At 31.6% G+C, this 13,004-nt stretch overlaps 1 protein-coding gene across 3 annotated transcripts in view; it reads left to right on the top strand.

Annotated features, from left to right (window-relative positions):
* Positions 1–13,004, top strand: part of TBCK (TBC1 domain containing kinase) — a 213,846-nt gene that overhangs the window by 83,474 nt on the left and 117,368 nt on the right. For all 3 annotated transcript variants that reach the window (XM_004748121.2, XM_004748122.2, XM_004748123.3), the window contains exons 10-17: positions 1,307–1,455; positions 2,803–2,941; positions 4,236–4,335; positions 7,965–8,014; positions 8,207–8,336; positions 9,335–9,433; positions 11,238–11,300; positions 11,800–11,926. In XM_004748121.2, the coding sequence (XP_004748178.1) occupies positions 1,307–1,455; positions 2,803–2,941; positions 4,236–4,335; positions 7,965–8,014; positions 8,207–8,336; positions 9,335–9,433; positions 11,238–11,300; positions 11,800–11,926 (857 nt within the window). The remainder of the gene's footprint in view (positions 1–1,306; positions 1,456–2,802; positions 2,942–4,235; positions 4,336–7,964; positions 8,015–8,206; positions 8,337–9,334; positions 9,434–11,237; positions 11,301–11,799; positions 11,927–13,004) is intronic.

Raw genomic sequence — 13,004 nt, 5'->3', positions numbered from 1 at the left:
TCACATTTGTCAACCACAGATCCGTGTGTAAGTAACTTAAAGAAACATTGGTTTTTTTATGGTTGATTGCTGGTTATTTAATGGGCAATTGGAGTTAGTGATAGTTCCTTCAGTATGCTGTAATACCATCCATGACACAAGTTTCTAAGTACATTTTGCCATAGTTAATTTGGCTGGATCCACTGACAATAATGTTAATTGAAAATTTGGCAGATAACCAGGGAAATAATCATGGTTAGCTAAACTAAAAAGAAAAATGCACATGAAATGTTGCAAAGTATGAGTCTTTTTTTCATATTGAAGCAAGCATATTCTTCTAAATGCAGGTGCAGATATTTCTAAATGTGGATATATTAAACTCCACATCATAAAATATATTCTCAAATCATATTTTTACAAAAAAAAAAAAAAAAAAAAAAAGCCCGAGGTGCTGTTGTGTTTATTTAACTCGGGAATCAACAAACTCTTTTTGGTAAGGACCAGAGAGTGAGTATTTTTTACTTCATGGACCATAGTCTGTAACAGCACTGATCTTGTAGCTTAAAAGCAGCCAAAGACAATACTTAAATGAGTTAGTGTTGCTATGTTCCAATAAAACTTTACTTTTAGATACTGAAACTTGAGTTTTGTATAATTTTCACATATCCAAAATAATAGCATTTTGATTTTTTCAACTATTTAAAAATACAAAATCTATTTTTAGCTCATGGACCATATAAAAATAGACAGTAGGTGAATTTAACCCAAGAACAATAGTTATCTGACTCCTGATATAAACTATATGCTAGCTCTTATCATTTTTCCTTACATTAAGAAGCTCTGTAGAAATTTGTTATTTTTCTTCTAATTTTTTTCCAAAGCCACAAGATTCATTTCACACCATATTCAGAAACAGGCCTACATCATATAATACAAAAGCCATGTATTATGAAAGTTTTACAAAGTGTCTTATCAGATTTTTCAATATAAGAAGATTATTCATATTTCCAGTGATCTTTTTTCATAGCACTATTTTCAAAATTAGGTAAGGCACTGGCTAATTTGGTACCACTGGATATGTGGGATTTTTTACTTTTGAAGAGAGTAATGAGACACACAAATCAGGGAATGAACATTAAAAGGTCAGCTTTACACAGCAATTTAAGAAAAAAAGAAAGTTGATTTACCCTGGTAAACATAAATTATAATTAAATCATTTGAAAAGTAATTTTCTACATTTTGTAACTTTTTAAATAAGTGATGCCAAGGATTTCTATTGATGAAATTTGTATCTCATTCCTACTGTGTGTTTTAAATTTTTCTCAAGGCCAACTGCCAATGACTTAATGCAGGACAAGGTATTTAGTGAAGTGTCACCTTTATATACTCCCTTTACCAAACCTGCCAGTCTGTTTTCATCTTCTTTGAGATGTGCTGATTTGACTCTGCCTGAGGATATCAGTCAGCTATGTAAAGGTAATGATGAATAAGACCGAAAACAGTGTTTTATTTTTAAAGAAAGTACCTTTATCCTACTTTCAGTTTTGTATTTACCAACAACATATATATTACACTAGTAAGGCTTTATGGATACCTGTCTGGGAATTCAGAGATAATTTGGGATTTGCTTAAAATATAACCACCTAACTTCTTTTCTTTTTTTTCTCTTTCTTTCTTTCTTTCTTTCTTTTTTTTAATAATTATTTTTTATTTTTTATAAACATATAATGTATTATTAGCCCCAGGGGTACAGATCTGTGAATCGCCAGGTTTACACACTTCACAGCACTCACCATAGCACATACCCTCCCCAATGTCCATAACCCCACAACCCTCTCCCTATCCCCCTCCCCCTGACAACCCTCAGTTTGTTTTGTGAGATTAAGAGTCTCTTACACCACCTAACTTTTTAATCCTTTAAATTTAACTTGCTTTGGAGAAAGAACTTTTAAGAATTGAGGAAGTGGCACCAAAAACAATTCATTATGCAAACCAAAGTCCTATTTTCATCTCAAATCTTAATGCCAATATTGCTTTCTAATTCCCAGTGGAATTTCCACTACAACATACATATATCATATTCTACATAATTTATTAAAAATGATCTCTAAAAATTATATTATCAGTAGAAGTCCATACCGTTATATTCCACATTGTAAGAGAATATCAGCTTTTTTCTTTTCATTCATCTATAAAGACTACCATTCTCAGAATGTGTGTTTTAGTGGCACCAATAATATTCTTACATTGAAGAGTTATCAAGATGTAAGTCGTGGCAGGAAATATTTATTAAGCGTTCATTCAGTCAGATAATTTTTTGAGTTCCTGCTATGTTCCATGCACTATAACTTCAAGTAACATTCATGCCAAATGGAGAGGCAGATAAACATTTATATTACTATTATAGATAAATTCAATATGAACATAGTGCAGTAGAATCATAGTGTGCCTGAGACAGTAAGAAAGACTCTTCAGAAAAGGCAACAATTGCCTCAAGACATGAAGAATGGGATAGTTTGTATTAGTTAACTGTCCAAGTGCTTTTTTCTGCCCTTATCCCTTCCCCACAGAACCCAATATATAGAATATATTTCCCATATAACTCTAATATAGAGGGTAGAAATTCTATTTTTTCTCAAAGAAACTGAATGTACATCCAATATGTATATCTGCATTTCATCCTTTGTGCAGTTTATAGTATGAATGTTCTTATTAAAGGGATTCTTGCTGTGTTCTTCAATTAATTTTGAGAATATGCCTATTGCCTTTTGATAAAAACAAAAAGTATGATAGCTATGATTCTTTTCCATTTGCTATTAATAGATATAAACAGTGATTACCTGGCAGAAAGATCTATTGAAGAAGTGTATTACCTTTGGTGTTTAGCGGGAGGTGACTTGGAGAAAGAGCTGGTCAACAAGGAGATCATTCGGTCTAAACCACCTATCTGCACACTCCCCAAGTAAGGAAAGAAAGTTTCTCTTAGAAGTGAAAAACATTTAGTAATAACATTTTTATTTAATTTGGGATTTCTTTGCTAGACATTCCGATTAAGTGATTATGAAAGCAACTGGAAGTCAATACCTTGGTTTTTTGGCTGAAGCTTTTATTTGAAGAATTCACATTAACATTTTATTATTTTTAATAATTTTTTAAATATTTTAATACATAATTTGCTTTCTGGTCTATTTGAAGTAGGTCCATTATTATGGAATAGCTTTAATAATTGATGTTCAAAAATGAAAAATGTACAAGTCAGAAAGAATAGTAATTTCGAGAGAGTTAATAAAGTAGACTAGTATGCCTATTATAAGTAACTATTTTTTATTTCCAGTTACAATTGTAAATGTACTCTATGGCCTCATTGTCCTAGAGATCATCATGGTACTAAATCACTGTTATGAAAACTGTAGAACCGCTTAAGATCTTGGACATCATCATATAAATTAGACTGAAAGTTAATTAACAGTACAACTCTAAGTACCAAAATTGTTACTGTTCCATTGCTGTTTGTATTTATTCGTAAAGATGTGAACCTAAATCTCTTAAGTTTCCACCAATGCTTTAAAATTTTAATTTTAGATTTTACTACTAGATTTGATCATTGTAGGTAACTATAAAAGTTACCTGCTGATCATTTTTTTCTTCACATGTTAAATTTTTAGGTTAATTATTTGAGTAGACTACTGGGTCTCTATATTTTCCCCCTTAAACTGATTTTTCAGTCAATTTTATTTCTCACACATTGAATTAAACAGAACACTGGGAAATAAGATGATAGAAATTTCAAGGTATATATAAATTCTCAAAATTATTTCTCTGAAATCCTAAAGAAATTTTATGCATTTATTATTCACTATTCTTTCTCCTGAGAAGTTACTATCATGATTTTTCTTTCTTCTTTTATCATTTCTCACTCATATAAACTTCCTCAGGAGCACATATGCATATTGTCAAGAGAGTAATTTTAGCATTGAATCTGCATGAGCAAAGAGAATAAATCACACTCTTGTATTCCTAAATACTTTCTATTTGTATACTGTATTCATATGAACTCAATTTATATTTAAAAATTAGAATTGTTTGGTGAAATATAAACATATTGAATACATATTTTTAATTAATCCATTTAGTCTAAAATTTCTTTCTTTGATGAGGGAATGATGATTTAGAATAAATTTTATTTTATAGCAGAAGCAATAAATCATTTTTTGTGTTCTCATTAAAATAATTATTTTTTTTAAATCTCTTTTCAGTTTTCTCTTTGAAGATGGTGAAAGCTTTGGACAGGGTCGAGACAGAAGCTCACTATTAGATGACACCACCGTGACATTGTCCTTATGCCAGCTAAGAAATGTAAGAATGATGTTTTGACAAATCTACCTCATATTTTTTCTTTTTTTAAATAAAACCTTAAAGATATACATGAAGCCTTGAATTTCTCCCTGATCTCATAAAATATGTCAGAGGTTCTTTAAGGTATATACCCAGGAGTGACGTTATTGGGAAATACTATCTGTACATCTTCAGCTTTAGTACAAACTGTTCAATCATTCACAAATGGAGTTGTATCTTTTTTCCATTATTGGATAAGGTTTCTCATTTTCTATATACTTGGTAACACATGATATTATCAAATTTTTACAAAATTATTGCTCTAGAAGTACCTGAGTGGCTCAGTTGGTTGAGCGTCTGCCTTAGGCTCAGGTCATGATCCTGGGGTCCTGGGATCAAGCCCTGTGTGGAACTCCCTGCTCAGTGGGGAGTCTGCTTCTTCCTCTCCCATTGCCCCTCCCTACCCCAACCCCTGCTCCTGTTCTCTCTTTCTCTCTTAAATAAATAAACCTTAAAAAAAATACATTGCTCTAAAAGGTATAGAATAATATTTTGCTATAATACTAATTTGCTATAATACTGATTATAATGCAGTTATGAATCTCTTCATATTTCTTGGTAGTGTGTTTACCTCTTCTATATATTACTAGTTCATATCTTTTATCAATTTTTCTACTGGGTGATTTCTTATTGATTTGAGGACTTCAAAATATATATTCCAAATATGGAGTCTTTGTTGGCTATGTGTAGTGCATATATCTTCTAATCTATGGCTTTTCCTTTAACTTTTGATGGTTTCTTTTAAGGAATATGATATTACTAGGCATAGTTTTTTCTTTTGGTATTTATCCTGCTTGATGTTTATAAAGTTTCCTGGATCTTTGTTGTTTCATGTCTTTAATTTTGAAAATTTCCAGAAATTTCCTCCTTTCTCCTTCTTCTGATTTCTATAACACATAGGTTTCTATAACACATAGGTTACATCTTTTGATTCTTTATTAGAATTTCTATCTCCATGCCTATATTACCCACCTGTTCTTGCATGCTTTCTGCTTTTTTCCTAAGAGCCCTTAGCATATTAATCAGAATTATTTTAAATTACTGGCCTTATAATTTCCAACTCTCTGACAAATCTGAGGCTGGTTCTATGGCTTGCTTTGTTTCTTCAGAGTGTCTTTTTCACATATTAGCATGCCTTGCCATTTTTTGTTGAAACCCTAACATGATTTACCAATAAAAAGAACTACGGTAAATAAGCCTTTAGCTCACAATGTCGTGTTTATCTAGCTGTTTACTATGTGTGCTTTTTTGTCAGAGACTAAAATTTCCTCAACTATCCTTGCTCTTATGCCCCCTGGTGATTTTGGGTTTCCCTAAAGACTTTTTTTTCCCTGGAGACTTTTTAAAATACAGTCTGAGACCTGCATGCAGCTCTTTCAGCTGGAATCCCCTTTTTACTGGAGCTCTATTGACATGGGTTTTAAGGTAGGGAAGGGAAGGAGTTCTGTAGTCCTATGGTTAGGTCTCAGCCCTTTAGCAAACCTGTGTCTCTGGGCTGTGACCTTTATACAAAGCTTCTCAGCTTCCCTCCTTACCTTATTAGGAGAGACAGGACAGCTAAAAGGAATCTGAATTGGGTATTCTTCTTCCCTACATCAATCACTCAGGCTGGCTAAAGTTGGATGTCCTCCCCTCTGCCCCCAACACACCCAGTTCTTTCTTGAATATAGCAGGGTCTCCTCCAGTCTGGCTGCCTGTTAATCAGATGCCCAAGTCTTTGTCCCATTGTGCTTAAAACCTTAGGCCATGATCATCAATATATTTTATTTCTAGCATATATCCTTTATCTCTAAGCCCAGTTTTGGGTCTCACATCATTGATTTTCCTTATATTTTTAGGCTTTTCCTGTTAGTATTTTACATATTAAGTAGTAGGAGGGAATTAGAATCTCTTACCTGCCGTAATGCAAGGAATAGAAAATCTAAATCTATAATTATTACTACACAATACACTAAGCTTATCATCTCTTTGAAAAGAATGTGTATAGTAGATAAAGTAAGTAGCAGTACAAAACAACAAACAATAAATTACATCCAAATCCATGGTTTTGACCAATTTGGTTTTACTCTTAATTTGCTTCTTTAAATATAATCAAAGTATATGAACACCAGTTAACTAAATACAGGGCTTCAATTTTACTTTCTCAATGACCTTACATTTCCACTTTTGAAATTTAAAATACTTTTATCTATGATTATTTAAAAAAATTTTTATGTTGCTGATTTTAAAAATAATATGGAAACCAAATAATTTTTGTTTCTACTTTTCTGTATTTTTGCCCTTTTTGTACTTTTAATATGCTACATTTTTAATATAAAAAAAAGCAGAAAAGTTACTTGTAATATTTTGACTTTCAGGACAGTAAAACCCAAATTTTAAAACAATGTGTCTATTAATAATGGGGTAAAATTTGAGAAAATCTTATTTTTCTACTTAGAATTTCAATCCACAAAAGAAACACCTAAAAGTGTAGAGGAAAAATGGCATAAATCTACAGCACATCAAATTTTAGAAAAAAGCCAGGCGTAAAATAAGAGTTTGCCAGATTCTCAGTTGTGGGTAAAAGATTTTTCTTCGGCTTTTAAAAATTCTGAGGCTATTCAGCTCAGGTCATGATCCTGGAGTCCCAGGATCATGTCCCACATCGGACCCTCTGCTCGGCAGGGAGCTGGCTTCTCCCTTTGCCCCTCACCCCTCTCATTCCCTCTCTCTCAAATAAATAAAGTCTTTAAAAAAAAAAAATTCTGAGGCTAACTCACATGGGTGAGTACACAATAATTCTAATCAACAGAAGATCAATGCTGGCTACACACAGAGCTTGAACTTCTGTGTCAATCCCCAGAGGAGCAGATACTCTGCCCTCGAGTTGGAAGTTGAACTGAAGAGCAGAGCAGCAGGCAAGATGGCATTAACTTTAATCACCCTACTTAGGATGTGTCTTAGATTTTACTTTACTATTGCCTGCTGCCTTATGCTTTTGAAGAATATCTATAATCCTGGCAATGGTATTATTTGGAGTAACATTATTATAATAAGTTTGTGAAAAAATAATTAAGAAAATTGAGTTTTGTCAGCTGATTACCAGCTATTTGAGTCATGCATGTTCAACGTATGATGTGAGAAATTCTTCCGAATCCTTTTTTTAGCACCTTACTTTTGTTTTAGTTTGTATTAATATCAAGGCAGAAGTAAATTGGAGTCAAGTTCTAAGTTAAGGGATGTGTATTAAAAAGTACCTTTTTATATATACTTCACATAATTTAAAAAATGTTTTATCCATTTATTCAATTTTATACTAATTTTAGCAATTCTGCATCCTGTTTAGAAAACTATCATAATAGGTATGCAACATTTATGAGAACTCCCTGAAGGTAAAAAAATAAAAAAACAAAGAATATTCTTTATAGCTAAACTTAATCACTGCAGGCATGATGTATTTGCATGTTTACAATAAATGAATTTTAAATTCTGTTGTAGTTCTCCTGGTATCTTTATAAATATATAATTTTACCTTATTCTTCCTTTTAAATAAAGATCAGTGTTTCTGTCTCAGATCTTAAGTATCATAAATATTTTCTCTTTAAATTCAGAGATTAAAAGATGTTGGTGGAGAAGCATTTTACCCACTACTTGAAGATGAGTGAGTATATATATATATATATATATATATTCTTTTTACCATTATTTTTCTTTTCTCTTTCTATTATATTGATAAGAAGCTTGCATATTTTTTTGGAAAATTGTTTCCTAAGGAAGATACAAAAATGTGATGTTCGGGTTTTTTTATTTTATATGTTTTGTCAATTTTTCTGCTCTTGTTTCTCTATTATAGCCAGTCTAATTTACCTCATTCAAACAGCAATAATGAGTTGTCTGCAGCTGCCACTCTCCCTTTAATCATCCGAGAGAGGGACACAGAGTACCAACTAAACAGAATCATTCTCTTTGACAGGCTGCTAAAGGTAGGATTCTAAAGCATAAGGTGTAAAGAGTCCATATGCAATCTTTATTTTTTTATTTCATTGGTAATTCTTAGGGAATCTTGATGTCATGAGAACACTAATTCTTGTGACCCATTTATCTGATTAATAGTAAAAATGATACATGTTAATTGTAAATAAAACTAAAAAGTAAAAACAAGATGAAGGAATCTATGCAAAACCACATTAGACAAAAGATATTTAATATCTTTTTTTAATATTTAAAAAACATTTAAAAATCAGTAGGGAAAAGGACTATCATTGAAACAGAGAAATGGATTAAAAAATAATAGAAATAAAACTAGTCAGTAAATCTACTAAAATATGTATCCTTATTAGGACTGAAAAAAGTAAACTTTTTTTCCATATTGAATTAGCAAAGTGAGGAAATGTATATTGAGATTGGAACTCTCATTCTTCTGGAATAAGTGTAAATTGGTTAAAACATTCTATAAAGCTATTTTAAATTTTATATTAAGAGCCTTTAACAGGATCCATACCCTATGTCGTATTAATTCTATTCTAGAAATTCCTCCTGAAGTACAAATTTATAAAAAGACAAATTTACATGCAAGCTTATAGAAGTAAAACCATAATAAAAACTTACATTTACTGAATACTTTCTATGTTACTAGGTATTTTACAAAGTGTCTTATATGTTATTTAACATATGAGGTTCAGAATATTATTTTCCATAGGATCCATTCATAATTCTTTCAGAACACAAAATAGAGAGGGATGATTAAAAACAGTAAATTCAGCTCCTCTCTTTGATTGTACTATATAAGATTTACAGAGGTAGGGAACTATTCCACTGCTAACTTAATATGTATTAATAACATCAGGTGAAATAATTTCAGATACTTGGAACTTTATTGCAGGTCACCTTCAACTTTATCACTGGTATATTCAGAATTGTTTAGATTGAAAGAAGGCACTTAGTAACTTGAGCTATTTTTCATATCTTTTTTTACCTATAGGCTTATCCGTATAAAAAAAATCAAATCTGGAAAGAAGCAAGAGTTGACATTCCTCCTCTTATGAGAGGTTTAACCTGGGCTGCTCTTTTGGGAGTTGAGGTAAGAAAGAAGAGGTTAGAAGCTGATCAATCATGTTAAGAAAGAAGGAAAGTACTTTCTGAATATATATTTTCCAAGTTATTAGAAAATTATGTAGTAAAATTTGAGTATTAAGATTATTTTGCAATTTTTAGTGAAAGGAATAGAGGAAAAGAATAGAATAGATAGAATAGAAAAATATGAAGTCTTGTTACATTTATGCTATTTAATATTTAATGGGACTCAAATTATATTGATTATTCATTTTAAAAATTGAATATTTTAATATACATATCAGTTATAAATATATAGCCCTGCTTATAAAGTATGTTCATTTATAAATAGGACTGCTGGGCACCTGGATGGCTCAGTTGGTTAAGCATCTATCTTCAGCTCAAGTCATGATCTCAGGGTCAAGGAATCGAGCCCCGTATCAGGCTCCTTGCTCAGTGGGGAGCCTGCTTCTCCCTCTGCCTCTGTCTCTCTCTCCCTCTGTGTCTCTCTCTCACTCTCTGTCTCTCCTGAATAAATAAATAAAACCTTAAAAAGAAAATGCAAATAGGACTGCTTAGTATAAGGAGAAATATTCCACTCTAATTTAAACCTTGTCAATAATCATGAATATAATTTAGTTCCTTTTGGCACATCTGTCTTCCCAGCACCATGCTTCCAGGAAAAATGCTACTTTGTCATCTGTGGTACCTTATGGGTGGCAGTGAGAAGAGGCAAGGTGTCACATTATTATAGTTGACTTGAAGTACTAACAGAGACTTTAGTGATAGCAGTCATGGTAATGGGCCAAATCTTTGCCATTATGTTTGCATTTCCTGTCAATTTCTTTGTCATCCTGCCTTCCTGTATTCTCTTATAGATATCTTTACATAATTTTTTGTGTGCAAATTCTCCCAAGTATTTTTAATCCTTTGAACTCTCTATTGAAAAAATTCCTTCCTTTATTCCTGATTTCTTTGGTGAAAGTCTACAAATATCTTTGAGTTTGGTTGGTTGCTTAATAAGAATGCCTTTTTTTCCTACCACATGGTAATAATTAGAATTGTAGAACCATAAAATGTTAAAATTCAAGACTACTTCCAAGGTCAGCTTGTCCAAATGTCTCATAAAGTAGATGTGCCCGAGATGCTGATAATAGCATGTAGTATCAGAGTTTGAACTCCAAATTCCTAGCTCTTTCTCTACCATAACAGTAAACCAGAGAATTAAGAATTGTTCTGTGCTTGATCCTATAGAACATGACCAAAATTTGAAGTAGTTTATGTAATCATTCTTTCTGTAACAATATAAATGGAAAATATAAGTGATCTCTTTATTTCATTCTTTAATTTATCCCAAACCTCTTCCTTCTGGTGAACTCCTTTAAACAATTTTATTTTATTTTTGCTTTCATTTCCAACTTTAACAGGAAAATTTCTCAAAGGATGACTCCGCCCATTTTTTTTTTTTTAATTTCTTCATGAAACTTACTGTGTGTGAGAGGGCAATGAATAGAGCACAACAAAGCTGTGTTGTGTTTTGGGGACTAGGAGAATATCTAAGCATATTCATTAAGTGACTCTTTCAACGTACTTGTCTTCCTGTGCATATAATTCAAATGACTGAGTTAGCAAAATAGTAAATTGTCACAGACTTTCATCACAGATTGTAAAAGATGTGAAGAATTTTCTAAGAAGATGCTCTGGGTTTGAATGTGCCTATCTATAATTGGGTTTATTTTCAAAGATAGATGTTTTTAAGAACTATATTTTGTCTAAGTTAATAATTTGTTAAAGATATGATAAATTAATATATCTTCTCTTATTTTTTGCAGGGGGCTATTCATGCCAAGTATGATGCAATTGATAAAGATACTCCAATTCCTACAGATAGACAAGTACGATTTAGATTTTCTTAAACAACCCAAGATAATTCTGCCAAATCTTTAAATTTTAGAAGGGCAAGAGGAATTTTCTTAATTACGAAACTCAGCAGCCTTCATATGCATGTATACGCATGCTCTTATTTTACTCACAAGTTAATGAGTTAGAATTGTTCTAAAGGAGTATATAGACCAAGTAACTTTTCCTAATAATTGTACTTTTTTATCTGAAGAATTTGCCCTTTATTTAGGCCAGGATGTAAAGGAAGGTTTTTTGAAAACTTTATTAATATATGCCTTTTCAATAAAATGAATCTGCCTTTTTTTTTTAAATATACATACAACTTTCTTGGTGTTTCCAGAGGAATAATATAAAGTTAAAAAACTTCAGACACCAGGATTATGTAGATGGTCTATTCTGATATTCAGGATACACTCTTTCCTTTTCCTCATCTTGAGGTTTATTGGAGATCACTCTATTCCAGTTCCACCTTATTGTTTTGCTGTTTTACAGATTGAAGTGGATATTCCTCGGTGTCATCAGTATGATGAACTATTATCATCACCAGAAGGTCATGCAAAATTTAGGCGTGTATTAAAAGCCTGGGTTGTGTCTCATCCTGATCTTGTGTATTGGCAAGGTAACATTTTCCCCCCATTATTAAGATTCTTTCTGAAGTGCCAGAAGCATGTTGCATGACTGACAATTTAAAATTTTAAAACAAATTATCAAAATATCCTTAGCTTTGTGGAAAGCTATTACTGGTTTTCCATTTTTTGAGAGAACTTTTTTTAAAACTTTGTCTAAATGCATAGTGGATATCTTTAAATGCATGATATTTAATGAAACAATTTGCCATAATACTGATTAGTAAAATAGGAAGAATCCTTTGTGCTATTGTACTCTTTGGGGAAACTATTTTTAATGCTATACAAATAATAAAATAATATTATACCATAAATAATTTGGGGTTAATTGATATTCTTGTCATTTAACGATTTACAACCTGGAACTGGAGAATAGGATACCACTCTATACTGCTTATTTTATTTATTATCTCTCTTATTAAATAACTTTAATGTTTCATGTCCTTCATTTTTAGCCCTTCTCATTATTATTTTTGTAGTCATTGATAAATTCATGAATGAGATGCCCATTCTTCCCAGTTCTATTTTTTAATTTGCTGTGATGAACAGTAGGGTTTTTTTTTTTTTATTTTAAATCTCAATTTCTGGCAAAACTTAAAACAAAGCTATTATTTTTCCTAGCCTTGTCCCTTTTAGAGTTCCGTATCTTCCTAAAAATTATAGATAGATTTATGTACCTACCTCCCTTCAACATGATAACGTATGAGCAGCATTATTATGAATAAAAGACATATGTAACATATTTTTTTTTACTGTACAATTTTAGTAAGATTGCTTTTCATCATCCCAGAGAAACTTGTAAGACAAATTTCCATCTCCAGGATAAGGAAACATGCTTGGAGATGTTACAATGATTGCCAGGATCACCTAGGGTCAGAGATGAGACTATATAGTCCAAGCCTTCTATCAATTTTACATTTTTCGACTACTGTATTTCTCACTTTAACTCAAAATAATAGGTAATAATAACAGTATCTGATCTGTATTGGGCATATACTATGTGCCAGTCATTGTCAATTACTCCTCACACTACACTATGATGTGTAATATATTTCTGGATGAGTAATACTT

The sequence above is a fragment of the Mustela putorius genome, unplaced genomic scaffold, assembly GCF_011764305.1.
Source record: "Mustela putorius furo isolate JIRA1106 unplaced genomic scaffold, ASM1176430v1.1 tig00003871_pilon_pilon_pilon, whole genome shotgun sequence".
Taxonomy (NCBI): domain Eukaryota; kingdom Metazoa; phylum Chordata; class Mammalia; order Carnivora; family Mustelidae; genus Mustela; species Mustela putorius.
This window is presented reverse-complemented; position numbering and strand designations above follow the sequence as displayed.